The 25429-nt window shown below is 39.8% G+C and overlaps 5 protein-coding genes across 8 annotated transcripts; 3 read left to right on the top strand and 2 right to left on the bottom strand.

Moving 5' to 3' along the window:
- Positions 1-433: 433 nt before the first annotated feature.
- On the bottom strand, positions 434-2803 carry rpl36a (ribosomal protein L36A). Its single transcript, XM_034093660.2, has 5 exons — positions 2702-2803; positions 1851-1956; positions 1380-1447; positions 1178-1300; positions 434-515 (listed from the first exon to the last, which is right to left on the bottom strand). Exons 1-5 carry the CDS (start codon positions 2702-2704, stop codon positions 495-497), a joined length of 321 nt encoding a protein of 106 aa, XP_033949551.1. The 5' UTR covers positions 2705-2803; the 3' UTR covers positions 434-494.
- Positions 2804-3211: 408 nt separating this feature from the next.
- btk (Bruton agammaglobulinemia tyrosine kinase) lies at positions 3212-14947 on the top strand. Of its 2 annotated transcripts, XM_034092379.2 has the most exons (19): positions 5057-5184; positions 5565-5650; positions 7773-7931; positions 8050-8154; positions 8731-8812; positions 9008-9133; positions 9224-9288; positions 9607-9794; positions 10294-10356; positions 10495-10549; positions 10648-10727; positions 11035-11162; positions 11270-11341; positions 12748-12919; positions 13131-13350; positions 13511-13575; positions 13974-14092; positions 14217-14374; positions 14487-14947. In XM_034092379.2, exons 3-19 carry the CDS (start codon positions 7791-7793, stop codon positions 14556-14558), a joined length of 1911 nt encoding a protein of 636 aa, XP_033948270.1. In that variant the 5' UTR covers positions 5057-5184; positions 5565-5650; positions 7773-7790; the 3' UTR covers positions 14559-14947. The 2 variants fall into 2 exon arrangements, with proteins under 2 accessions (XP_033948269.1, XP_033948270.1); XM_034092378.2 differs by lacking the exons at positions 5057-5184; positions 5565-5650 and adding an exon at positions 3212-3331.
- A 95-nt stretch (positions 14948-15042) lies between these two features.
- Positions 15043-17117, top strand: timm8a (translocase of inner mitochondrial membrane 8 homolog A (yeast)). Its single transcript, XM_034092384.2, has 2 exons — positions 15043-15379; positions 16502-17117. The coding sequence occupies exons 1-2, from the start codon at positions 15269-15271 to the stop codon at positions 16661-16663; spliced, it is 273 nt and encodes a 90-aa protein (XP_033948275.1). The 5' UTR covers positions 15043-15268; the 3' UTR covers positions 16664-17117.
- Positions 17118-17150: 33 nt separating this feature from the next.
- Positions 17151-20531, bottom strand: LOC117453541 (magnesium transporter NIPA2). Of its 3 annotated transcripts, none has more exons than XM_034092381.1 (6): positions 20453-20531; positions 20066-20198; positions 19275-19331; positions 18875-18965; positions 18573-18733; positions 17151-18478 (listed from the first exon to the last, which is right to left on the bottom strand). In XM_034092381.1, exons 2-6 carry the CDS (start codon positions 20196-20198, stop codon positions 17844-17846), a joined length of 1077 nt encoding a protein of 358 aa, XP_033948272.1. In that variant the 5' UTR covers positions 20453-20531; the 3' UTR covers positions 17151-17843. The 3 variants fall into 3 exon arrangements, with proteins under 3 accessions (XP_033948272.1, XP_033948274.1, XP_033948273.1); XM_034092383.2 differs by lacking the exon at positions 20453-20531 and adding an exon at positions 20375-20439; XM_034092382.2 differs by lacking the exon at positions 20453-20531 and adding an exon at positions 20312-20399.
- A 658-nt stretch (positions 20532-21189) lies between these two features.
- On the top strand, positions 21190-24291 carry mars2 (methionyl-tRNA synthetase 2, mitochondrial). Its single transcript, XM_034092376.1, has 3 exons — positions 21190-21738; positions 22154-22488; positions 23063-24291. The coding sequence occupies exons 1-3, from the start codon at positions 21453-21455 to the stop codon at positions 24233-24235; spliced, it is 1794 nt and encodes a 597-aa protein (XP_033948267.1). The 5' UTR covers positions 21190-21452; the 3' UTR covers positions 24236-24291.
- The last annotated feature ends 1138 nt before the right edge of the window (positions 24292-25429 follow it).

Genomic DNA, 25429 nt, shown 5'->3' with positions numbered 1-25429 from the left:
AAATCCGGACTAGACTTTTCTTTTTGTCGCTGCTTTTAATTGAACTATTCACATCTTAAACTGCACTGTAACTTTTATCTATGTACTTTTTCTTTTAATGTTTATTTTATTATCTTTTTAATGACTGATTTTAAATGCCATTTTCTTAATGTCTTTTGTAAAGCACTTTGAATTGCTTTGTGTTGAAAGGTGCTATATAAATAAACTTGCATTATATAAGACTGAATAAAACATTCGTGGGTTTGGAGGCCACAAAAGGAGAAATCCCATTGGCTTTTTGTCCAAGTAACCAGAGCAATTTTTAGTTTGGGATCTGCCAACAAGAAAGTCCACCCTGCACATCTGTATGAAGCTTATATTCAAGACATCAATGGACTTGCCACACATGACAAGCCAAGTGAAACAGATGCAAAGGAAAAGGCCAAACTCCAAATTTTGTTTCCATACATTTATTGAAAATAGTGACAATTTCCTCCAGCAGACGAGCAAACAGTTTAAAACTGGATGACCTGGCCCTGTAAGAGAAGAAAAACAAAGATGTTGGTTAAAATGATGCTTAACCATAGTAGAACAAATGTTTAATTGATGTGGTTCACTTTCGAGTAATTATGAAACTTTTATGATTTGTTGTCATAACCCATATTCAAAATAAAATGCCTATGAGTTTGCATCTACGCATTTAAACCGAATCATTCATGAACATTTTGAAGTGGATTTTTTGATGAACCAATTCGACAAAGAGGCTTATGTAATAAACATTTTAAGTTTATCTGGGTGAAATAACACCAATAGTATTTTTTTTCTGACTTTAAGGGATTGCAGAATAGCAAAGCTTCTTGATTTTGCAAGTACTATCTAATGTAGTACTAAAACAATTTGAATGAAGCATCAGCTCAGAAAAGGGTGAAACCAATCTGAGGAATTCTCATTACAGCGAACACATCAGTTAACCAAGTAGTTATTCATGTAAAATGCTATTATACACAAAAGGTTGTGCAAATTGACCAATAATCACAGACTACTCAGTATGGAGAAGGTATACACAACATGACCCATTACAAACAGAATACCTGTCAAATAGCTCAGGGGCAAGCCAGCAGTAGATTGTCACGTTATAGTCCCAACTAGTCCCTCTGAAAAGTCCCAACAAATGACTGTGCAATGCAAGAATGCCTACCTTTCTCTTCTTGTCACCACCCAACTCAAAGTGCTTGCATCTCTTGATGGCGAGCATCCTCTTGGATCTGCAGTTGGGCTCGACGCACTCAAGCCTCAACACAATCTTCTTTGTAGTCTTGGCCTGAAAAGACATCATTCATTGAGACTTATTCACACACAGGGGTGCAGAACATGACAGGCCTAGAGAGCACTATACATACCTTTTTGCGGAAGATGGGCTTGGTCTGTCCACCATAACCGGATTGCTTTCTGTCGTATCTCCTCTTACCTGCAAAACATACATAGAGTTAGGCTTTTTCTCACGACAACTCATTCACCATACAGATATATGAAAATGATTAAACTATGCATAAAATAACTTAATGTCTTTCAGACTCAACCAGGTGGAAGAAATATCATGGCAAGGGGTCAAATTAAAACATAAAGTGGACCCTTATATCTCTGCAGATATGATATCAGTTCTAAGAATCATTTGGTCATGTGATGCCAAATAACATGTGCCATTGAAGTATTTTCTTTACATGCTTGGTTTGCCAGACAGTTTATTTTTTTACTAGCTATGTTATTATTCATTTCGACATTGTTTTCTAGGCATCCCATCAAATGATTTATCCAATATGGTGGACTACATTTGTAATGAAAAAAATATCACAACATAAAGCAAAATTTACCCTGTGCGTAAAGGGAATCCTTTCCCTTCTTGTACTGGGTAACTTTGTGAGGCTGGTGCTTCTTGCACTTTTTGCAGTAGGTCCTGCGCGTCTTCGGGACGTTCACCTGGACAACACAAAATAAACCGTCAACACATTTGAAATAACCCTGGTAGCAAACAAATATAACCTAAATAATGTCCATATATATTGCAACCAATAATTCCATTTGGAAAATTGACAGACCAAAACCAGTGAATGTCAATGTGGTATAAGACACTAAATGGATGACACTACTAAGCTATGCCAAACAATGGCATTGCTTTAAATACCCATTACTAATATTAACTGGCTAAACAGAGTACCCCAGGATCTTATAAAGTGGTCAAGCTCACACATTCAGGATATTCACATTCGCAGACATAAAGCTCGTGTTTAGCATTTGGCCGTTCGCGCCCGGTCAGTGTAAACGCAGATGTTAGCTAGCGAGCTTAACATGTTAGCATCGTAGCTATTCAACGTGAATTAATAATGAAATATTTGCGTTAACATGGGACGGTGCAATAATATAAAAGTGAACATGCTAGTGTTTTCCATTTGCTATTAAGACTGACATACATCATTAGCTTCTCTGTGAAGAAGAAAGGCCGGTTTTAGTAGTAGTGTAGCAGCAGCGTTTTACCACGTACATAGCTAGCTTACTTGAATGACAATATAACAGCCTAAAATGTAAACAATTTGACAAATACTATCATGGTTGTGTGTATCAGACTATTGTTAACAGATGTAGGTAAACTACAAACGAGAAATATTGTTCAATAGGCAAGATTGAGTTAGATTCTGTCAAATGCATCCGTGGAATAGTTTCCTACCATGGCTGCGTCCCGATGCAGAGGAAGAGAGAGAGATAGATGCCGGAAGCACCTCTTAATGTAGTGCCGAGCGGTGACCCCACGCCCCCTCCTCCCCTCTCTCCACGAACCGCACACTGCTCCCTAGCGGCGGGTCATGTCAGGAGGACCACAACTCCACACCAACAAACCAGAAACAAAACGGCTTTAACACTTTAATACATTCTTGGAGTAAATAACGTAGTCTTTGCAGAACACAATGAGCTAATGAAGGCAAAAGTTGTAAGTCACAATGTTGTTTATAGCCTCCTTGAAATACCCAAACTTGCAGTGTACTTAATTACAACATCTCATTTAATATAGGTGAAAAGAAGTTTAATAATCTGCTTTACGCACATATGGGTCAGTGTTAATGTTTATCCAGCTTGCACTTATCACCAAAACGGTCCAAACGGCTGATATGAAAATGAGCAGGAAGAAAAAGGGGAAGTTAGCAGAGTCAATTCCTCTCTGTGGGTAGGTTTAAGGCTTCTTGCATCACAGACTAAAACACATTTTATGGAAGGCGACTGAAGCAAAAGTTCATGTCACCGCTTCAAACCTAAGCATCTGTAGCTGTTTTTCTGATGCTTGACTTTTTTGAGTCTCTAGGTAAGTGTCAAAGCTCTTTTAATGTAGACTGTATGGTCAATAAGTAATTTAACCTACTGTTTCACTGTATTATCAATGATACAGCAGCTATTTCAATGTATGTCATTTCAAAGAATGAACAAAAGTATAGTAACAAGTATAATTCAGACTTATACCTTAATTACATTGAAAGGTATCAACTTTCAGTTTGTATGCAAATCCTAAATGCGGTGTGAATAAACCACACAACTAGAAATACATCAAACCATAGTGACATAATCTGCTGAAATGTAAAGATGTTGTACTCCTAATGTTATACCGACGAGGTTCTGGTGTATTCTACCGATCTTTGCATGATTTTGAAACCTCTGGAAAGCCGCATCTTGCAGCCCTACATTGGTTTAGATGATTGGTAGGGTTATAATCAGATAGTAGTTTATAATATGCATGAACTATGTCTTGTATGTTGTGAATCACTGACCACATTGAATTGAATAATCTTCCCTAAAATGAACTTTATTGAAGTGCATTACAAGAAATGCTAATTCTAAACTAAGTATTTGGCAAACACAGAACACCACGATGTTAAATTGATGTGGTTCCTTTATATGTGTGAGAGAGTATAAGCTTAAAGGTTAGGTTCAACTCTTAAAACTTGTACTGGACATGTTTGTCACTCTCTTTTTGTCTCTTGTATACACTTACAAACTCACATACACACACATTATTTGCACATATCACTTATCTGTCAGGAAACGTCAGGAAAGAGAGCATCTTAATAGGTTCCTGTTAAACCAAGCCTTTTATGATGTGGTTGTTTTTTGCTGTGTCATATGTAGCGGACATCATGCAACAAAAATACATTGAACATATTTAATTTGGGCCTTTTTCGTTTGGAACATGTTGCACTACAATATTTGCAGGTTACAAAGATCATAACTCTGACAGCCAGTAAGTAAGGGTACAAATATATAAAAATATATCCCTCGATTAGATGATTCTTTTTTTTTTTGCTGATTAAAGCATTTGAGGGTACATTTTGGCTATTCTTGACTTTTAAATGAATCAAAAGTTGCTGTGTGTACAATAACAAGAGCATTTTGAGTCCAATTGCAGATAGAGTCAAATGGATACACATACCATTTCCCAACAACAAAGAATATACTAGCAATTGACATAAACAAGCATTACAAAGTCTTTTTTACAATGGGTGAGTGTAAGTTCGATGTGTAGAAACAGAGGAGAAATCAAAAAACAGGGTTACACACATGTATGCAACACGCATTTCAAATATGTGAATTCCAGCTACATTAAAATGATAGAGATAATGTCAGGATTAAGTGCTGCAGAACACCGGGTTTCTTCTTGCTATATATTGCAGTACAACATTGATGCAACTTCCCTATCGGTTCATCTGTGTCAGCCACCATGCGTCAACTCCTTTCAAAATGGACAACAAATATCTGGTTGCCATGTTACAGTAAAATGTACATGTACATGTTCAGTCAATCAGAGAGAAAGAAACACATGTTGATCATCTCACATCAGAGTTTGTTGACCTCTATAATGAAGTTAGTGATGTGAAAAAACATTAGGCGCTGCAGAATGAGGAATGAGTAAACAATGTTTCACAGAATAGGGAACACAGCCGTCTGTTTATGACGGCACAACCAAAACCAATAGGTATCGTCAGTCTGTTGTGAATAAATGTCACAGTCCTGGTTAGCTGGGAGGGACAGAGGCTTCTGGTGGTGTTAGAGTTACAGTTCAGATGATAGAAGGAAGTGCTCACAAGCTGAAAATAGGCTGAGCTGCAGTGAAAACACTTCTGACAAACACTATCACACAATTAGTCTTCAGCTGTGTGCCAAAGGGTGAGTTGAGCAGTTGATCCTTGTTTCACCTGGCAATATAACTTCCTACCTGTAGTGCACTGTGTTTTCTTGTAGTATTTTAGAATAATCTTTAGACAGTGTTTGCTGAATGACATATAACTATGATAATTGCTTTTTGGTTGATTTTAGTTCAGCAGCATTGGTTACAACTAAAGATGACGTTACTGGGTCTGTAAGTGATAACACGACTAGTATATCTATTGACCCACACATTGGGATAAACTATTAATTATCTCATGGAACTTCTTACTAGGATTGGTGGTCCTTTTCTTGCAGTACTGCCAGTTAGTTTAACACTCATTTACAGTGATAGTGTTTTTAATATTGTTACCTTGTTTTTCCAAACATTATGTATTCAGAGCATATATTGGAATGAGGCCATGTTTGAGTGCGTTCACAAAGTCTCCTTTATCCTCATTCCTCAACTAGTACACAGGAAATATTGGTGAGTATTTTTTCCAGAGTAATTACTATTTTGCTCTGAAATAGTGATATTTAATCATTTTGGAGTGTATTTATTACTCATAGCTTCTAGAGTGCGATCAAAAATGCAGAGTCAATTCTATTGGAGTTAAACCATGACCACGCTGTAATGTCATTTATGCATCTATTTGTCACGATCTGTCTATGTTTTAGTTTGTCTGCCTCTGTTTCCTGTTGTAGTTTGAAAAGTGTTCCCCCTCCCGTCTTGTCTGTTGCTGGTGATTGTGTTCACCTGGTGCCCTGTGTTTCTCCTCCCTCCTCACCTGTGTCTTGTTGGTTTGATTAGTCCTGTGTGTATTTAGGTTCTGTTTTCCTGTTAGTGTGTGTGAGATCCTTGTTGCTGGTGACTGTGTTCACATGAGACAGTCATATTGAGGCTGTGTATCATGAACCACAGCGATGAATAAATGCCCACACCGGGTTGTATTTGAACTCTCTGCCTCCTTGCTTGGTCGGGCCGCTCAATTGTCAGCTTCACACACGCCCACTCATGTTCCTTAAGCACTTTGGTTTATTGACATTTTTTAATATAAAGATCATTATGGCTCATGTATTCTATTCTGAGTAAAATTACCTTCTAGTTGGAGTAAAATTACCTTCTATTTGGAGTAAAATGGCAGTATAGTTGTTTTTAATATACACTACATAGAGTAAATAACCATTAAGCAGAGTCAAATGTAAGCACAGAGTAAAATGAACTCTAAAAATACAACTCTGAACAAAGAGTACATTTTACTCTATATGGGTTGGGACCAAATGTAATATTTTTAGAGTAAAGTTTTCTTCAATTTGAGTAAATTTTACTCAGAGAAATTGACTGTGTATTATGTTTTTTCTCTCTGACCCACGTCAATCTAATTTAGATAAGGTGGCATAGAGGTGCAAGTTTCGGTTATGAGGTTCTGAGAACAAGACAAAGTAAGATGTCTTAAACTAAAACGAGTCACAGCTATGATGCAGGAAAAATGTAGTTTTGAAGATAAGTGAGGAAGATAGTCTTGTGAAATTGTTTGACCTCTTTTATGATGAGTTGCAAGTAAATTCATTTCAAAATATGTTGTTTTTGACGACAAGCAAACAAAAAGAAGTTACCGCGTTAACAACTGGGTTGCTGGATCATAAAATAAGAATTCAAAACCAACCAGGAAAAGAAAAAGTGGTCGTATATATGTCTGTGTATTTGTGTCTGCATTTAAAGAGAGCAAAGTTTCCCTATCAAGCATTTTAAATGTATGTTACATTAAAATCAATCACCCAAAACATTGAAATGCAATTCATTGAGACTATATCACAACAATTTAGGAAGTCTAAACAGTTACGGAACAATGCCAACCAGTCATGTTAAAGAGATATAGTAGGCAAGGGTGGACACGGCAAATTCTCCTTTCATCGTTTCCCAGCACAAAAACACCAGGTCACTGAGTTTGTGTGATGATGAACACGAAACAGTAGCTTAGGTAAACAGGTATGACACGGTGGGAATGTTGGAGTGAAAAGGATGTAGCTGGCAGGAAAATCAGGGCTTATGCAAACTAGAGCTAATCACACGCTGATATGTGCTCGCATTCATGCTGCATGTCTCCTCATCTCGTGCCAGATCTATATCTTCTCACCTGATACTGTGGCATTTCTCTGACTGCTATGAATGTAGGGGCGCATATTGAGTACGATTCTGGTGAAATAAACCAATAAGAGTGAAGTGCAACTTAACCCAAAAGGTTACCTCATATAGTGGTAAGCTAAGCACAGAGATAAGGGTGGGGTGTGTGTGTGTGTGTGTGTGTGTGTGTGTGTGTGTGTGTGTGTGTGTGTGTGTGTGTGTGTGTGTGTGTGTGTGTGTGTGTGTGTGTGTGTGTGTGTGTGTGTGTGTGTGTGTGTGTGTGTGTGTGTGTGTGTGTGTGTGTGTGTGTGTGTGTGTGTGTGTGTGTGTGTGTGTGTGTGTGTGTGTGTCACAGCTGTCTGACAAGAGGTTACTGGCTCAGGCGGTGTGCAAGCTCTTCAGTGCCACAAAGAAAAAGAAAAAAGCCAAGTGTTGTACTGCCGTTACGCTTCACAAAAGTATTCACCTCCTTGTTCCCATGTAGATTAATCCTGGCTGAATCATGTCAGAGACCATACTGGAAGAAATCTTCACGAAACGATCCCAGCAGAAGAAGAAGACCTCACCTCTGAACTACAAGGAGAGATTGTTTGTTCTCAACCAGGAGAAAATAGTCTACTATGATTTTGATTCTGACAAAGGGGTACGTATATGGAACTACAGAAAAACTTGATTAGTATTGCATAACATCTGTCTCAGGTTAATGTTTGCTGGTAACTGTGCATCTGAGTTACTTGACTGTCGCCTCCTCTGTTAAGCAGAAGCGAAAAGGTATGAAAGGATCAGTGGACATCGAGAAGATCAAGTGTGTAGAGACGGTCCAATCAGAGCCCAATACACCGCAAGAGCGCCTGTTTGCTTTCCAGGTAGACATTTCTGTCAACTTACTCCTTCAACAGAGAGGGTCTCTTAAGGAACTTCCCAATGACATTCATAAAAGTGACAGAGAATTCTGCAGCAATGTGTAAACTACCACTACGTGTTGATTTTGGAGATAAAGGACATTGTTAAGAAGAATTTACTGCCATTTTTATCAGTAACTGTCCAACCGACATACATGCAGTAAGCAGTAAAACACAGTTTTATCCTTCAATAGTTAAGAATGTCTAAGTCTATTGTTAAGAAGTGAAACCACCTCTCCCACTCAAATGAAGTAGGGGCTTTCAGTGGCTGTGCAGGTGTTGCCTTTGCACACATGTTAACTCATGCAGTTGAGTGTGTGAATGAAGTGCCATGTCTCGCTGGCTCTGGCCATTCAAGTAACAGCGTTTAATAAGTTTGTCTTCAGTTGCATGATCACACAAAATAATTTGTAAAACTCCCTTAAGCTTTTTTCACCCTTGTGTGTCTTTTATGTATCTACTGTGCTAGTAATAAAAAAATAGAAATTCTAACTTTTACAAAAACAGCTGATAGTTACTTTCTTATTTATTTTTCCACAGATCGTTTATGATGAGGGACCGCTGTACGTTTTTGCTAAAAGTGAAGATATTCGGGCTCAGTGGATAAAAAAGCTGAAAGAAAGTCAGTATATGAATTGAAATGTACAAAGTTTGATGTTTATGTATCCATCAGTCGCAGCATCTCATACAATATTTGCAATATTAGACCGTATCCTAACATCACGACTGGCTGCACAACAAAAGAGCTGGGAGCATATGCAAATGAAATGTTGATTTAATATAAATGTCCCGCTTGTGTGTCCATACCTGTGAATAGTGGTGCGCTTCAACAAGGATGTCATGCAGAAGTACCATCCTTGTTTCTGGTTGGACGGGGTGTGGCTGTGCTGCAAGCAGGAAGTGAAACAAGCTATGGGCTGCAAAGTGCTGGATAGTAAGAACGGTGTGGACGAGATTCCCTAAAGCATTGAAATCAGTAACTGAACTTTAGTGTAAATGGTTTAATAGATGTATTTAATCATGTCTTTAATAGGCTTTTCATCTAATGCATCTCGGCGAAGGGGATCCAGGAAACCTCTTCCTCCAACCCCAACGGAGGTACACACAAATAATATTAACTGATAATTATAGTATTTAAGGATTCAAGGATAATTTTCATGATGCAACACAGGGTTGCCCAACAAATTGCTGTATTAGCCTATTCCATTATGCTACAGAATGAAAAAAAAACAGTGTTACACTCCTGTAGTGCATTCTTCAGGCGGTATGTAAGTATCAGCAACAAAGACAAATGAATTCTCTAGGTAGACAAAATGGCCAAGACCTTTAACAGATAAAATCATGAGGGAAACGTTGTCTATCAACTTTGACACAGTGAATGTTATTAATACATCCACTACTCTTCTGTTTTTCCAGGAGAAGACTGTACGACCTTTACCCCCACAGCCTCCTGAGACTCCCTCCCCCTCAGTGGGCATGACTGTCATCGCAGAGTATAACTTCGCACCCGTGACACCCCAAGACCTGGAGCTGAGGAAGGATGAAGAGTACACCATCCTGGAGATGTCTGATCAGAACTGGTGGAAAGCAAGAGACAAATATGGGTGAGGAAAAAGAGGCCTGCTCAAAATTTCACCAGAAAAATATAATACACAAGTTTTCAAAAGAAATGTCTACAATTAATCTAATGACTTTCTGAGGAAACATGTGGTTAAAGTGATGTTCAAACAGTGATCACAAGTCCCTTGTTCCTAAATGGAGAAATGAGATCTTAGAGGTTCATAAGTAAAATAAATGAAGAGCAAGAGATGAAACTAAGAGTAAACATGCAGATTATGTCTTTTTGTATGGTCGCAATTTAACTGTTTTGACCAAATCAATTTATCTAGTTACTCCATCCCATTGTGCCTGACAAGTATAAAATAAAAGCATTATATTTTATTTCATAATCAGTAACAACATATTCAAATATAGATTTGCATGTAGGGTTTTAGGAGCAAGAATTTGTGTATGAGCTGCTACTGTACTAATGTCTGTGAGCACTTCAGTTCCAGACTTGTTTTTATTATTTTTAAATACAATGTGTTTTCTTTTCTTCTGCAGAAAAGAAGGATATATACCTTGTAATTATGTCGTGGAAGCCGAAAATGGGATGGAAAGATTTGAGTGAGTATGGGCACTAGATTATAATTTCCTCATTTATCATTATTATGTTAGATTCCTCGTCTGTACATAAATGTGTTTTTCATTTGTGAATCAATAAATGTTTAGAAAAACGAATTATAATGACTTTTATTTTCACAGCTGGTATTCCAAGAATATGAATCGTAGCCAGGCAGGAAACCTGTTAAAGACTGAGGTAAAGTCAATGACTGACATACACAATGATAAAAGGCAAAATTAGCTGGACTGAATTCAATTGGAAACCAAATGATATGCTTGTGTGTTGTGTCCCAGAACAAAGACGGAGGCTTCCTGGTACGGGACTCAAGCAAGGCCGGGAAATACACTGTGTCTTTGTTCACTAAGAGTGGCGGGTGAGTCAGCTGGTGGTGTTGAACTCTGCTGCAATAGGCTACTGTATCCACTGGCTCCAGTCATGTGTGAACGTATCAAAAGAAGAACTGTTTGTAATGAAAGCGGAAACAGTGGGCCACAGAGGGAGAGAGATGTAAATTATTCATGCAAAACCTGGACTAATCTGCCTGCTGAACTTTTTTATGACATGGCTCTATTATAATGAATTACCTTATGGTGACAGCTGACAAGATATTACCCAATCATGCACACAAGATAAACGGTGACTATATCTACTTTAAGTTACTCTTCTCTTTCTCTTCATAGGGAAACAGGTGGATGCTGCAGACATTACAACATCTGCACCACTGCCGAGGGCCAGTTCTACCTGGCAGAGAGGCATTTTTTCAGCACCATCCCAGAGCTCATCAACTACCACCAGCACAATGCAGCAGGTTTATACAGTTGCAAACTATTGTATCATTTTCAAACACAATAGAAGCAGTCTAAATCTGTATATCCCAGAAATGTACCATACAGATTTTGTAATCTCTCTCACTAGGTATGGTTAGCAGGCTGAAATACATTGTATCCAACCGGGCGCTGCCTCCATCAACAGCAGGACTTGGCTATTGTAAGATGAATACTATATAAATGTTATTAAGATTTGTATTACCGCCCCCCCCCGGCACCCCAATTATTCTCTCACACACACATGCACCTGCGCACACATTCAACGTAAAGCATGTAGATACACATTTACAACAAATACATCATATACACACACATGTACATGTACACATATACAAATGTACTTCCTGTCTCTCCCTAGGACAGTGCACCTTTGATATAGGCCAAGAAGATGTGCCACACTCCATTAGATTTGCTTGGAACATTATTTACCCTGGCGATCATAATTTCAAAGGCCGCAGTTTCTTTCATGAGTTTAAGCCATTCTGTAAACTCTGGCTTATGTGGGCTCTTCCAGTTGCGCAGGATAAGCCTGGCAGCTACAATAAAACCTGTTAAAGTCAGTCTAAGTTCTGCTTTAGTAAGGCCTGGTGGCACAAGAGATTTGTCCCCCAGCAAACAGAACCGTGGCGATTCTGGTAGAGGTTTTCTGAGCCACCCTTCAAGGTTTTTTAATACCACCTTCCAAAATGGCAGTACCCTTGGGCAATCCCATAGATAGAGCATGAAGAAATGTGCCCATTCGTCTATTACATTTCCAACATTCATTGTCCTGAGTTAAGCCCATTTTAAACAGTTTCAGGGGTGTAAAATAATATCCATGCACAATTTTATAATGGATAAACTTGCTTCTCGTATCCCTTGGAGCCCATACATTCGAGACTATATCCTGCCATAGATCCTCCCTAATCTCACTACCAAGATCTTTTTGCCATATCTTTCTCAGGGCTTCACATAGTCTAATTTGAATATGTGACATTTTTCTAGAATAGTGAGGCAGAGTGTAGAGTATGGGAGAATTGAGACACTCTTGAATCTTATTCTCTTCTTCCTCATCCCTTGTCCGTCCAAATACCGAACCAACGCTGCTCCTCAGCTGTAGATATTTCCAGAAATCCCCTTTATCAGTCAAGTTAAATTGTTTCTTAAGGTCCTCAAATGACATAAACAAGCGGTCTCTGTAGAGATCATTATAAATGAATATTTGTAATAATAATGTCTGTATTTGTCTGTGCAATTTATAAACTACAATTTCTCTGTAGTACAGACATTTTGGCGAATAAATATATTTGCTTTTGGGACTTCTAGCACCTCTAAAGCTAATGCGTTGTATTTGTTTGAGTAATCAGTACAACATTTTATGAATAGACTCAACTAAAAATATATAAAATATTAACTAAAAGGACACTGGGAGGGCGCACACTTCCACCAAGACCTTTACATACTTTTAAAAAAGCAGTTTTCTGTAAGCCTGTAGCAAAAAAGCAAAAAGGTGTATTTTGTAAAATGTCTTTAATGTAGAAGCAGAAAGTATAGAAGTGCTCTTCAGTCTTGTCTTTTTTGCTCCAGGTGAGTGGGAGATTGATCCCCATAACCTCACCTTCATCAAGGAGCTGGGCAGCGGTCAGTTTGGAGTGGTGAAGTATGGAAAGTGGCAAGGCCAGCATGACGTTGCCATTAAGATGATTAAAGAAGGCTCCATGTCTGAAGATGATTTCATAGAAGAAGCCAAAATCATGATGTAAGCAAATTTAAGTCTGATTATGGAGCTTATATTATTTGATTTGGTCATTCAGCTGCTACAGTTTAGTTGTCTGTGTTTAAAAATAATAGTGATGCTTTCGTGCACGAGACTCATGAAACGTTGTGATGTGTCACACTGGGATGTGTTTATAACTTTGAGAAAAACTAACACATAATACCTAACTTCCTTCTTCTTTTGAATAAACCAGGAAGCTACGGCATGAAAACCTGGTACAGCTGTATGGCGTGTGCACCAAACAAAGACCCATTTATATAGTGACTGAGTTCCTTTCTAATGGCTGCCTGCTGACATACCTCAAGGAGGGCCTGATGCAGCACCCCACTGCTGTGCAGCTCCTGGAGATGTGTAAAGACATCTCCGAAGGCATGGCCTATCTGGAGTCACAGCAGTACATCCACAGAGACCTGGTGAGAGACATACATTTACAACTGAGCGACACATATCTGTACATTTCTGGATCAGTGCATCATGCTATGTTGATATGTACTGGGATTAGGTATGTGTGAATAACAGTTAATGATTAAATGATTAATCTTAGATCAAGATGGTTGTTTGTTTTGTCCACAGGCTGCCAGAAACTGTTTAGTGGGTGGGAATGGCTCCATCAAAGTGACTGACTTTGGACTGTCAAGGTAAAACATTTCCCATGAATTAAGGACACACAGAGGCATATTAGTGCCTACTAGAAAGGTTAGTGTTGAATAGTTACTGTTTTGTAGACCTTTGAGGTACTTGAGTATTATAATTGTATGATACAACTACACTACATTTATTTTAAAGAGACTGGTTGGTTTGTATAGTAAGATATCATACAGAAATATGATCAACTTAAATATAAAACATTGTGTAAAGAAGTTCAAATTAATTTAACCTCAACCAAATACAGTAACATGCTATACAAACACAATGAGTATTGTTTCTTTGATAACTTTATTTGATATTCTTTTTGTACTTTTTCAGATGTATATTATTTTAGGGGTTTATCCTCAGATAATACATTTCGGACAATACTTTTCCACCACTGCTTTAGGTATGTCTTAGATGATGAGTACACAAGCTCAGCAGGATCAAAGTTTCCTGTGCGTTGGTCGCCTCCGGAGGTCCTCCTCTACTGCAAATTCAGCAGCAAGTCAGACATATGGGCATATGGTGAGTCAGAGTAAAGTATGTGTTTTTGAATTCCCCACTGCTTTTCAGGTCAAGTGTAAACTATGAAGTCACATCTGTATTACAGAAACATTCATTTTTATTAACTATTTCTATTCATATTTAGGGATTCTTATGTGGGAGGTGTACACTTTGGGACGACTTCCGTATGAGCGCCTTAACAACACGGAAATAGTGGATCAGGTGTCACGGGGCCTACGCCTCTTCCGCCCCCAGCTGGCCAATGAGAAGGTCTACAACATTATGACAAGCTGTTGGATGGATGTAAGTGTATTTTGTATTGGGTTGTAGGCCTCAGAGGGTTTAGTCCAGACTGAGGATTGCATATCATACAAAAAAGAGATTCTGAATTCTTTTTGTTCTTTTTTGTTCTCAGAAAGCAGATGAAAGACCCACCTTCCAGGAGCTGGCGCTGACTGTTCAGGATTTGCTGTACGAGCTCCAGTAGATTTCAGAAAAGTCAAAAGACATCAACACAAACAGACAGTTGATCCCGCCACAGCATCTCCGGCTGTCCCTGAAACACAAGCATTGAACCAGTTTACAGCTTGCACATGGGACCGCACAGCCACACTGAGGTCCTCTGTAATGTGAATTATGGGAAATATGAGTGTTGCTTTTAATCACTGATTACATAAGCCTTCCTATTACAATACTAGAAGTACATATATATATGTGTATATTTTTATGAAGGTGTTCTTTCTTTATTGTACTCTGTGTATTGTATTCCGTGAAATCAGTGTGAATTGTAGACACTTCTGCATGTGGAAACAAGATTTGTTAGAGCATATCTAATTGCACAAATAAAAGCCAAGTATGCAGGGCTTTGAAATTGAATTATCATGTGAAATAGAAATGACAAAACATCAAAACATCTTAGAGAGCTGTTGATCCAACATTATAATCCAAAATAGCAATAATACTTTCAGATAAAGTGGTATTATTTGTTTAATAAACCAAAGGGTAATTTATTGAAAATGGCCGTTATGAAAAATGACGCTTGAATGATGACGACAATTACCGAAGAACGTGCTCTGTGATTGGTTGAAGTAATTCTTACATCCTGTCGTCCATACATACACGTGAAGGTCAGCAACAGAGACACAAGGCTTACATATTTGGATAAATATTGCTCTTACGGCCGGTTTTTAGGGAAATATGAACAGCCAGGGAGCTACAGCGGACCCTCAGCTTCAGCATTTCATCGAAATCGAGACTCAGAAACAAAGATTTCAGCAGCTGGTGCATCAGATGACTGAGGTTTGCTGGGTAAGATCAGCTTTAAGCTAGCAGTGCAGCTCTGCAATGAACTTTTTACATATTGTCTGTAGCTACAACTGTTAGCTAGCCTATCTAATGTCGACATTAAAGTTTGTGTTTTATTAGTTTAGTCAATATTGTCCTGAAATGTACTTCATGCCACATTTGTGACCCAGTGCACTCCATGTCTCCCCGGGTTTCGGTCAAATAGCTCTCCCTGCACAGCATGTGAAACATAAGCATTTCTACCTTTTTATGATGCTGCAGGTTTTATCTTCAAATGTCGCCGTGATCTTAGAAGTGTGTACTATTTGTGTGTAACTAATACATATTAGTAAGACACAAATATTGAATAACATTACCCTGGAGAATCACGGTCACTCCCCCGGCCTGCTGTAGCTAATGTCAGTGCAACGGAGAAGGAGAAGTGTGGACAAGTTGAATTTATGATACTGGACTGAAAGTAAACAGGCTGTCAGTTCAGGTAATAAAGAAACAAAAGTTAGCTGCTTGAGAACGTTATAAAAATACAAGAGAAACATTTTTGGGTGAAAAACTTCTTCAGATAAAGATCTGAATATGTGTTGCCACTGACCGACATACTTTCGTTATTTGTTTCAAATTTAAAATACCTAAATATCATTCCGTTTAAGTGAAAAACCACTTCAAATATGGTGTTGAATTAAGAAATTCAGCTTTTTGTATGTACACTTCTAATTTCTATTAAGCTTAAATCAAGACCAGTCTTTCCAAAATGTTATACATAATGGGCAACGATAAAACAGACAAATCATAATTTCTCCAATCTTACCCATAGAGATTTACACGTTTGTGGGATATATTTGTGAATATTATAAGATGTATGTCTCTAACGTTGTTTGATGCAATCCTATAAGAAAAAGCCTTGTTTTTCGCCAGTTTATGTTTGAACTCCCCCTTGTTAGTAGTTGGAGCGTTTTGGTACAATACAAAATGGACAGAGATAGGTGCTGGGGAAATGCACTAATGCAAGATAATCCCTTCTTAATGTTAAGTGTGTTACACCACTTCTGATAACTGTGATGTATACTATTTGTGATAAAACTTGCATCATTTGTTGCACATTGCTTTAATTTGTCTCTCTGTCTTCAGGACAAATGTATGGATAAGCCCGGTCCAAAACTGGACTCCAGGACAGAAATGTGCTTCGTTAACTGCGTGGAGCGGTTTATAGACACCAGCCAGTTCATCCTAAATAGGCTGGAACAGACTCAAAAGAGCAAGGGCTCATACTCTGAGAGCATGTTGGAATAAAAACTGTCTGAACTGAAAGGACTGATGAGACACATGCACGTGACCCCGGCTCCATGAAGAGGCTGACACCGCCGTCTGAAATGAACTTATTGTTAAACTGGAAAAAGGAAAAACAATAAATGTTACATTTCTTACAAGTGCCTCAGATTAACAAAACCTTTGGATGCAGAAGTTTAGAGTTTAAGGCAACATGCTCAGATTGTGATCTATTGCTAGCAGTGACGTCATGTTCTGTTTTCCAAGCCTCTGGTTAAACTGGGATACTGAGCTTGAATGTGGTCGACTGGAGACAGTCGGACGCATCACGAGGACATTCAGACTCACCTGTCTGATTTTGAAAACCACAAGGACTCCACACACAACCTGCTGTAATTTAAGAGAAATAACAGATGTCTTGACCCTAAAGGCGTGAGGTTCTGGACTGTACATATGCAATAAACATAATGCCAAATCATCTTGTCTTATCTTTTGGAAACACTGAGTCAAGTCATGTTGTAGCTGTGTTTTTAATCTGCATTATGAAACACACAAAGTTCTCTTACATCATAGATATGTAACAGCTTGGCACATGCTGGAAGTTAATCCACACAGGGAAATAAAACATTTTTTGGTGCAGTTTGTGTACAATAATGAGGTATTACAGTAACAGGTCAAAGTATTACTCAAACTTCATCAACGGATGATTGAAATGCATTCAGGGTAGTTTTTGTTCCTGCTTTTGCATTGTCTATAAATCATAAATGTGTTCAATATATGCTTATTTAAAAGTGTTAACCTATGAATACGGTTATTGTTTACAGTAGCAAGGCACACTTGGTTTATGCAGGCTATTCAATGTTCATTATTTTTAAACTTAATATACTATAAACAATAACATGTACAGAGCAGTGCAACAAATTAGCTATAACCTACATTCTACTTCAGATCATAATTCTATCTGGCTTTTTTTTTTTACTAAAGATGTGAATGTACCATCATGTTCAACTAAGAAACATTTAATATAAAATCCAGTGTGCTGACAAGAATATGTTCAACTATGTTCATCCAGTGCATACTGCATTATGTAAAACTATAACATGACTATTAGTAACTCATCTCTCACATTGTATGGCTGTGATGTGCAGTAAAGCTTTAGGATTGTTATAAGCAGTTTTTGTCTATAGTGGAAAGGCTATCCTCCTTAAGGAGCTCTCTGGTGTGTACCCCACCCCCCCTTAGAGCTTCCCTCTCTGGGCAGTGTTACCTCATCCTCTGCTTGTGTGTCATGGCTGGGAAGAGCCACATAAGGCTGGGGCCCCCATGGAAAGCCCTGAGGACCCTTCCTCAGGAAGAGTGGGAGGGAATCAAAACTAAATACAATGTCTTTAAAGGCATGGAGGAGGAAGATCCCAAAAATGATGGTGAGGAACCCACTGATTGTTCCAACTGCTCCGTCAGTGGTCATTCTCAACCACTCCTTGAAGAGAATGGCTGAGCAGGCCATGACGGAGGTGGTGAAGAAGACGTAGTAGATGGGAATGACTAGGGAGGTGTTGAAGATGTCGAGGGCTTTGTTCAGGTAACTGATTTGAACGCTGACACAGATTACCAGGCAGATGAGTAAGGACCAGAACAGGGGTTCCTTCAGCACTGCTGTCCCAGCAAACAGCTCCTTAATGCCAATGCCCATGCCCTTGACACAAGACACAGACAGTGATCCAATCACAGAGCAGATCAGGATGTAGACCAGCACATTCTTCTGTCCAAACCGCGGAGCCACGGCAAAGATAAGAACCAGGCTGCTTCCAACAACGCACACAGCAAACACAATGAAACCTAGTGGGAGCATTCAAGAATGAGTTAGAACCCTGAAAAGACAATCTGTCACACCATGGTTAATGAGATCACACTGATGAAGGGCTGGGCCTACCTGGGTCTTTGAGCTTCTCAGCCATAGCACTGAGGGAGACAACCTCCTCTTCCTGTGGGGCATGGATCACCATCACTGTGGAGCCCAAGATGCACAGCAAACAGCCGATCTTCCCATGCACATTCAGCCTCTCATTCAGAAAGTAAGAGGAGAGCACCGCACTGTAAGGGAAAACAAATTATGAAGACACAGAGAGTTAACACACATTTAAAACTACACATTAAAAAGATCAGTCCAGGGATACATAGAAGTATCTGATTCATCAGTGCCATGAAAAATTGCAATAAGAAAAAACCAATCACCTTACAAGTACACTCAATGCTCCAAGAGGAGTCACCAGTGTGGCTGGAGCAAATGCGTATGCAGCAAAGTTGGCGGCCTCTCCAGTTCCCACTAGAATATAAACATGACCATCAGTGTTAACAAATTCATAGCCGATGGTGGTTTAAGGTTGAAAAGAGTATTGTCTTTCAACCCACGTGCAAATGTGCTCTTTGTAGGAATGTGTGCTTCAAAGATAGTGTGGGTGCTGCATCAACAGCAAAGTCGCCAGCAAAAATACCAAACCCACAACAGCCTCATTTCCACTTTGAAAGACAAAGACCACAATGTTTCTGTCCATGGCTGGTGTCAACAAGCAACATATAGCAGCTGACACTATCACACATTTTGCAGAACTAAGTTTGTCAATTGTTCACTTACTTGAAATAAGTCCTGCCCACCATAGCCATTCCTTCAGGTAAGCATACCCCCCTTGACCTGTGAGATACAGAAAACAAAGCTGAAGTACATTTCGTATCAAAATGTAAGTTTCTTACATAAAATATATTCTAAGTGATTCAATGTTAGAGGGTAATTAGCTTCCTAAACAATAAACACTTCATATCCCAAGGAAAGTCAACCCTTAAGGCTCGTGACACTGACAGGGGCAGTTCTTCGACACTATTATTGCTTTAATTTTACTTAAAAAACAACACATTTAGTTAAGTTTTACATCACAAGAATACAGACATTTGAATGTTTGAATATTAATATGAATGTTTGAACACATAATTGTAACCCTCATACACCCTTGTCCTTGCAGGTGACCATCATTTGGATAGCAAAATATATACAACAATATCAACACAAATATAAAACAAAACAAATCTTAAACAAATAGCACTTTTGATATTAATATCATTTCACAACCAATTTAAGAGCCTGAACAACAGTTTCTGTTTCTCATAGGCTAATCGTTGTTTTTGCAAGAGTTACATGAGTTGCCCTTTATCAGTCAGCGCAACTTTCAACAGTCATGACTCATGAGTTAGTTGAGTCTAGTTATAGAGAAGTTTTGGACATGGTTTGTACTATTTCTCTGATCATTTTTACTTTTCACCGTGGTACTTCCACACTGCATACAAATAGAGTTCTCAAACCACCATAATGGTACTCTCACCCAAAGCATTTATAAATAAAGTTGTGTTGAATTTTGATAAAGATCACAGTACCTGCTCGCATTGAACCCTTGCTGGCCAATCGCAGCAGGCCTTTCTTCTTTAGGATGAAACTTGTACCGATGAAAACACTGGAGGCCACAGCCAGAGAGAGACCGATGTAAAAATCCTTACGGTTCCCGTCCATCTGAAACAAAATACAGTGTTGCTTTCGTAAATAACTGTTTTCATTTAGTCGAGGAGCAACATAAATCACCCGATGGTTAACATCACATGATGGGCTGACTCAGTCTCACTGACTTTCAACGATGTTAAAACTGAAGACGGCGAGAGATACCATGACAATTATAACTAGCGACTAACCTGAGTTATTTTTTTACTTATTCACTTTAATACCATATTAAAATGCCGCTTAAAATGACAGTTTGTTTAATGTTTTACCGCTGTTGTCACGTCAACCCCATTCGTCGTCGGTACCTGACACAGGAGGTGGAGCAGCTGATTGGCTGGCCGTCACGGGACTTCCTCAAAAATGTCATGAAGATGGGCGTGGCTTTGTGTCTTACAGAGCCGCGCACCAGTCACGTGCCAGGTCCCGCCCCGACGAGCCCCGTTAGCGTCTCCATCTATGGTCTCCATGCACATTCCATCCATTTGTATTATGGAGGTTTACTTTAGTTTTGTAGACATAATATAAGTTACTGCCGTTAATATACACTACCCATCTGTGTGTATTTGGTCTGCTATAGCAGATGATGAAAATAAATTGCCTTTTTTTGGAATTTGCACTTTTTGACTAGTCTGTTGCCCTGCCCTACCCTAAAGTAATTGGTGCCTGTTACCCTTAGCAAATATGGAGAACAATATATGTTCCTTCAAATGTGCACACCCATGGGCTTAATTCTGTCTTAATGATTGTCTCATAAAACTGCTGCAGGTTGGCTGAATGTGAAATCAAATGTCACTGTGTGTGCTGTGTGTTCTGCATGTGCGACCATTAAAGAGGGTTTCATCCCTCCGATTCTATCTATCTAAATGTAACATCTAAAAAAGTAAGGTTGAGCAATGAGCAGAATGATGCAAAGTGAGCCCTCGCAATCTGATTGGTGGTTGGTGATCGTTGCGCACTATAACCTGTTTTGATTGGGCGAGGGATTGTTGTTTATAGAAACCGGAAGAAGAGCTAACCTTGACAAGCGACCACAACTCTTGTGCTTTTGGTATGAAGGAAAAAGCCTTGCATTGAATGATTCCTGTAAAAATGAATCGGTAACATTAACTAGGACTACCAGTATTTGTCCCGACAGTTGTGTTTCTCAGATGATCTGTTTTAGTGCGAAAAACTTCACATTGTAGCTAGCTAAACGAATGGCTAGCACTTACCAAATAATTTCTTCACTCGTTTGGTTTTCTACACGTGAAAATCGCATGCTTTCCAAAGATGAGGACCCCTTTTCTGCTTGTCACTAGAAGCTGTAAGGCTATTCACAGACTGCAACAAAGTGCATTTGTCTCACCGGTTTCAGCTCTATACAGACATCAGACGAACTCTGTGTTGAGAAATTCAAGCACTGTTTCCTGCAAAGACGACAGGAGTTACTACATAACGACCCCCATCTTCTATGTCAATGCCTCTCCTCATTTAGGACACTTGTATTCAGCTGTGATAGCTGACTGCTTACACAGGTACAAGCTACTGCAGGGCTTCAACTCAAAGTTTGCAACAGGTAAATCCTCCATTGTCCAAAATAAATGATTATTTAACAGTATTTATTGGACTGGTATTTAACCGTTGATGCTATTGATAACAAGTCCTGTTTTATACATCTCTACATTATACTAAAACTTATATTTAATGTCTGTGCACTATTATGTATGTGCATTTATGACATTCCTTATTCCTTAGTGAAGATTAGTTTGCACCTGGTAGAGAATATATAGTATTTTGATTTGTTTTTTGTTGGATTTTTCAAAAAATTATTATTTGGAGTTTGTGACTGTTTGTCAGACAAAGCAGACAATTTGAAGACATCCTCTTGTACTCTGGGACATTTAAATGGGCACACATCTTCTTGACATTTTATAGCCTTAATGATTTACCAAGCAATCAATAATAATATTCCCCATTATTTTGCATTTTAGGCACAGATGAACACGGCTTGAAAATCCAACAAGCTGCTGCAGCTGCAGGAAAGGATCCCCTGACATTTTGCACCGATGTGTCTGAAAGATTCAAACATCTCTTCAACAGCTGCAACATATCGTATACAGACTACATAAGAACCACTGAGCAGAGACACCATCAGGCTGTGAAACACTTCTGGTCAGTGCTCTGGAACAAAGGGCTCATCTACAAGGGCAGTTATGAAGGCTGGTACTCCACCCAAGATGAAAGCTTCCTCACGGCGTTGCAGGTCGGGGACGCTGTGGACTCATCAGGGAACGAGATCAAAGTATCGCTGGAGAGTGGCCACAAGGTAGTTTGAAGCTAAATTGGGATGATGGCATGAGTGTGATTTTAGTGGAGATGAATGAAAAGGAGAACTCTGCAGATCTAACACACTTAGGTCTTGGCTTTAAGACTGCAATAAACAGAATATGGGCATGGGGTTGAAATATTACAGTGTTAACCAGGCAGGCAGGGTCTTACACAAAAGTGCTTTGAGTGTTGGCTAAGACAAAAATATCTATTGCTATGTAATAACAGTCGAATTCCCATGTATATATTTTTTTCTGTTTTGTTAAAGGGAATTAAACTCCTCAGACTCTGGTATAATGATTTTGAGCATTCTTGTTTTACAATCTTTCATCCGTGTCATAACCCTGGAAGAAGTATAAACTAGCTTCCCTCTATACAAAGCTAAATCTGCCTACCAGTACCTCAGAACCCACTATGTAGCGTGGCACGGTATCTAACTCTGGTAGAAAAGAGAAAGTATAATAACTCAAATGTGGAGCTATTTATTTAGGCAGAAATCAAATCACACCTCCAGAAAATGGTCAGTTTTACTCCATCAAGAGAACTTCAACCAAATCTCCATTATTTTGCAGGTGGAGTGGATGAAAGAGGAGAACTACATGTTCCGTCTGTCTGCGTTTCACGCTCAGCTGCTCGACTGGCTCAAAGGAAATCCCCAGGCCATACAGCCTGAGATTTTCTACCAGGTTGTCCTCAAGTGGCTGCAGGACGACCTTCCTGACCTTTCAGTGTCCCGCCAGAGAAGCCGCCTTCAGTGGGGCATCCCGGTCCCAGGTGATGCTGAACAAACCATCTATGTGTGGCTGGATGCTCTTGTGAACTACCTCACTGTGGCTGGCTATCCAGATATACACAACCAATGGTGGAACGTGGCCCACCACATAGTTGGAAAAGACATCTTAAAATTCCATGCCGTCTACTGGCCAGCTTTTCTTCTCGGAGCTGGACTGCCGCTGCCACAAACAATCTACGTGCACTCTCACTGGACCGTAGGAGGAAAGAAGATGTCTAAAAGTTTGGGTAATGTGGTGGACCCTCTTGAGCGCTCAAAACAGTTCACAACTGATGGTATGCGGTACTTTCTTTTGCGTCAGGGTGTCCCAGACTCGGACAGTGATTACACAGACGACAAAGCTTTCAAGTTGCTAAACGCAGAGCTGGCTGATTCTCTGGGTGGTCTTCTGAACCGCTGCACAGCTCCAGCTCTAAACCCAGCTCAGGTCTACACTGCCTTCTGCCCTCAGTCCTTTCCAAGTGAACAGGGAGGCAGGGCTGTGGGTGAAGACTACCACATGTTGGAGGCTGTGAAAAACCTCCCTGCTGTGGTGGAGCAGCACTATGAGAGCATGCATGTTTACAAAGCTCTGGAGGCCATCAGTGCCTGTGTGAGGCAGACCAACGGGTTTGTTCAGCGCCATGCACCTTGGAAGCTGGAGAGGAGTGACATTACAGACCAGCGCTGGCTCGACACCATCATCCATGTCTCCCTCGAATGCCTGAGGATGTATGGCACACTCCTCCAGCCTGTAGTGCCGGAGATTTCTGACAAACTGCTCTCCAGACTCGGGGTGCAACCAGACGAGAGGGGCTTGGCTGATGTGAACTTCCTGCCAAAGATTAGGGGAATGGACTGTCCGTTTGAAGGGAGAGTGCTAGGATCTGACACTGGAGTGCTTTTTACTCGCTTGGAAAATCTGGATAGAGATAAACAAAACCCTAAGAAAACAAAGAAGGCTAAAAAGTGAAATGAGGAACAGTTTTATTTCCTGTATGGATTTAATCAATAAAGAAATACAACTTCTGTGGCTGTTGATAGTATCTGCAAGATCTGCTTCGTTTTCTGGGCCCTGGTATTGTGCATGCGGGCAGTTGCACTGGCTTGCTGGGACACTTAAAAAAAAATTGCACCATTGTTAATGTTATAACTGACACCTGTGCTTATGACTTCTTTATGTCAAGTCAAATGTCTGCAAAGGATATAAGTAAACCAAAAAAGATATAAACTTCTTTTTCCCAAGACTTTGCCGGTTTATAACCGTAATTTAAAGGTCCCATGTCATGGCCATTTCTACTGATCATAATTCCATTGTTGAGGTATACTCAGATTTATATCGTGCAATTTTCCAAAATCGCATTGGTTTCTCGTACAGCATCTCTGTAGTATGTGTATTCACTTTCTGTCCTAAACGGCTTGTTGGAGCTCCTGCCCCCCCCTCCCTCCCTCCCTATGAGCCCAGTGGCTGTCTGCGAAACACAGCGAAACCCAGACCACACACACACACACACACACACACACACACACACACACACACACACACACACACACACACACACACACACACACACACACACACACACACACACACACACACACACACACACACACACACACACACACACACACACACACACACACACACACACACACACACAGCCTGGCTGGGAGTTTGTGTGTGTGCTCACACACCGACTCACAGCGTCCCGCCGTCTCAGGGAGGAGAAATCATCGGAGCTGCAGCTGAGAAAAGATTGTGTGTGTGAGGAAGTCCGCCAAATGGACCAATCCGTGGAGCCGTTACGTTAAGTCCGTGGATTGGTCCAAATGTACCAATCCACGGACTTAACGTAACGGCTCCACGGATTGGTCCATTTGGGTATGGGCACGTCACTGTACCCAGGAAGAAAAAGAGAAATCTCCAACGAGGCGTTCTGGGGCAGCACAGACGGGTCTTTTCTGTGTTAGAGTTTTACTCGCTACAGGGTGTACTTTGAGGGTTTGTGACTCTGCAGAGCGTTTACATGCATAAAAAGCTACATAACACACAAGGGGACGGGTAATAACCGGAGCATGACATGGGACCTTTAAGTTATGGGATCAATGTCTCAACAAAAAATGTAAGTTATTCAAGTATTTTGCCTTTCAACATACTTATCAGAAC

This window comes from Pseudochaenichthys georgianus, chromosome 10 (genome assembly GCF_902827115.2).
Source record: "Pseudochaenichthys georgianus chromosome 10, fPseGeo1.2, whole genome shotgun sequence".
Classification (NCBI taxonomy): domain Eukaryota; kingdom Metazoa; phylum Chordata; class Actinopteri; order Perciformes; family Channichthyidae; genus Pseudochaenichthys; species Pseudochaenichthys georgianus.
This window is presented reverse-complemented; position numbering and strand designations above follow the sequence as displayed.

What these genes read in the sequence shown, in the direction of transcription:
- rpl36a (XM_034093660.2), bottom strand. An exon ending in AGCCCATCTTCCGCAAAAAG is followed by an intron (nt 1,301 to 1,379) that starts GTATGTATAGTG and finishes ATGTCTTTTCAG; the next exon opens with GCCAAGACTACAAAGAAGAT. An exon ending in GTGGTGACAAGAAGAGAAAG is followed by an intron (nt 516 to 1,177) that starts GTAGGCATTCTT and finishes CTTCTCTTACAG; the next exon opens with GGCCAGGTCATCCAGTTTTA.
- btk (XM_034092378.2), top strand. Translation starts at nt 7,791, where the DNA reads ATGTCAGAGACCATACTGGAAGAAATCTTCACGAAACGATCCCAGCAG. An exon ending in GATAAAAAAGCTGAAAGAAA is followed by an intron (nt 8,813 to 9,007) that starts GTCAGTATATGA and finishes ACCTGTGAATAG; the next exon opens with TGGTGCGCTTCAACAAGGAT. An exon ending in TGACAAGCTGTTGGATGGAT is followed by an intron (nt 14,375 to 14,486) that starts GTAAGTGTATTT and finishes TTTTGTTCTCAG; the next exon opens with AAAGCAGATGAAAGACCCAC.
- timm8a (XM_034092384.2), top strand. Translation starts at nt 15,269, where the DNA reads ATGAACAGCCAGGGAGCTACAGCGGACCCTCAGCTTCAGCATTTCATC. An exon ending in AGATGACTGAGGTTTGCTGG is followed by an intron (nt 15,380 to 16,501) that starts GTAAGATCAGCT and finishes CTCTGTCTTCAG; the next exon opens with GACAAATGTATGGATAAGCC.
- LOC117453541 (XM_034092381.1), bottom strand. Translation starts at nt 20,198, where the DNA reads ATGGACGGGAACCGTAAGGATTTTTACATCGGTCTCTCTCTGGCTGTG. An exon ending in CAAGGGTTCAATGCGAGCAG is followed by an intron (nt 19,332 to 20,065) that starts GTACTGTGATCT and finishes TGTATCTCACAG; the next exon opens with GTCAAGGGGGGTATGCTTAC. An exon ending in TGAGAAGCTCAAAGACCCAG is followed by an intron (nt 18,479 to 18,572) that starts GTAGGCCCAGCC and finishes TGCTCCCACTAG; the next exon opens with GTTTCATTGTGTTTGCTGTG.
- mars2 (XM_034092376.1), top strand. Translation starts at nt 21,453, where the DNA reads ATGAGGACCCCTTTTCTGCTTGTCACTAGAAGCTGTAAGGCTATTCAC. An exon ending in CAACTCAAAGTTTGCAACAG is followed by an intron (nt 21,739 to 22,153) that starts GTAAATCCTCCA and finishes TTTGCATTTTAG; the next exon opens with GCACAGATGAACACGGCTTG. An exon ending in CGCTGGAGAGTGGCCACAAG is followed by an intron (nt 22,489 to 23,062) that starts GTAGTTTGAAGC and finishes ATTATTTTGCAG; the next exon opens with GTGGAGTGGATGAAAGAGGA.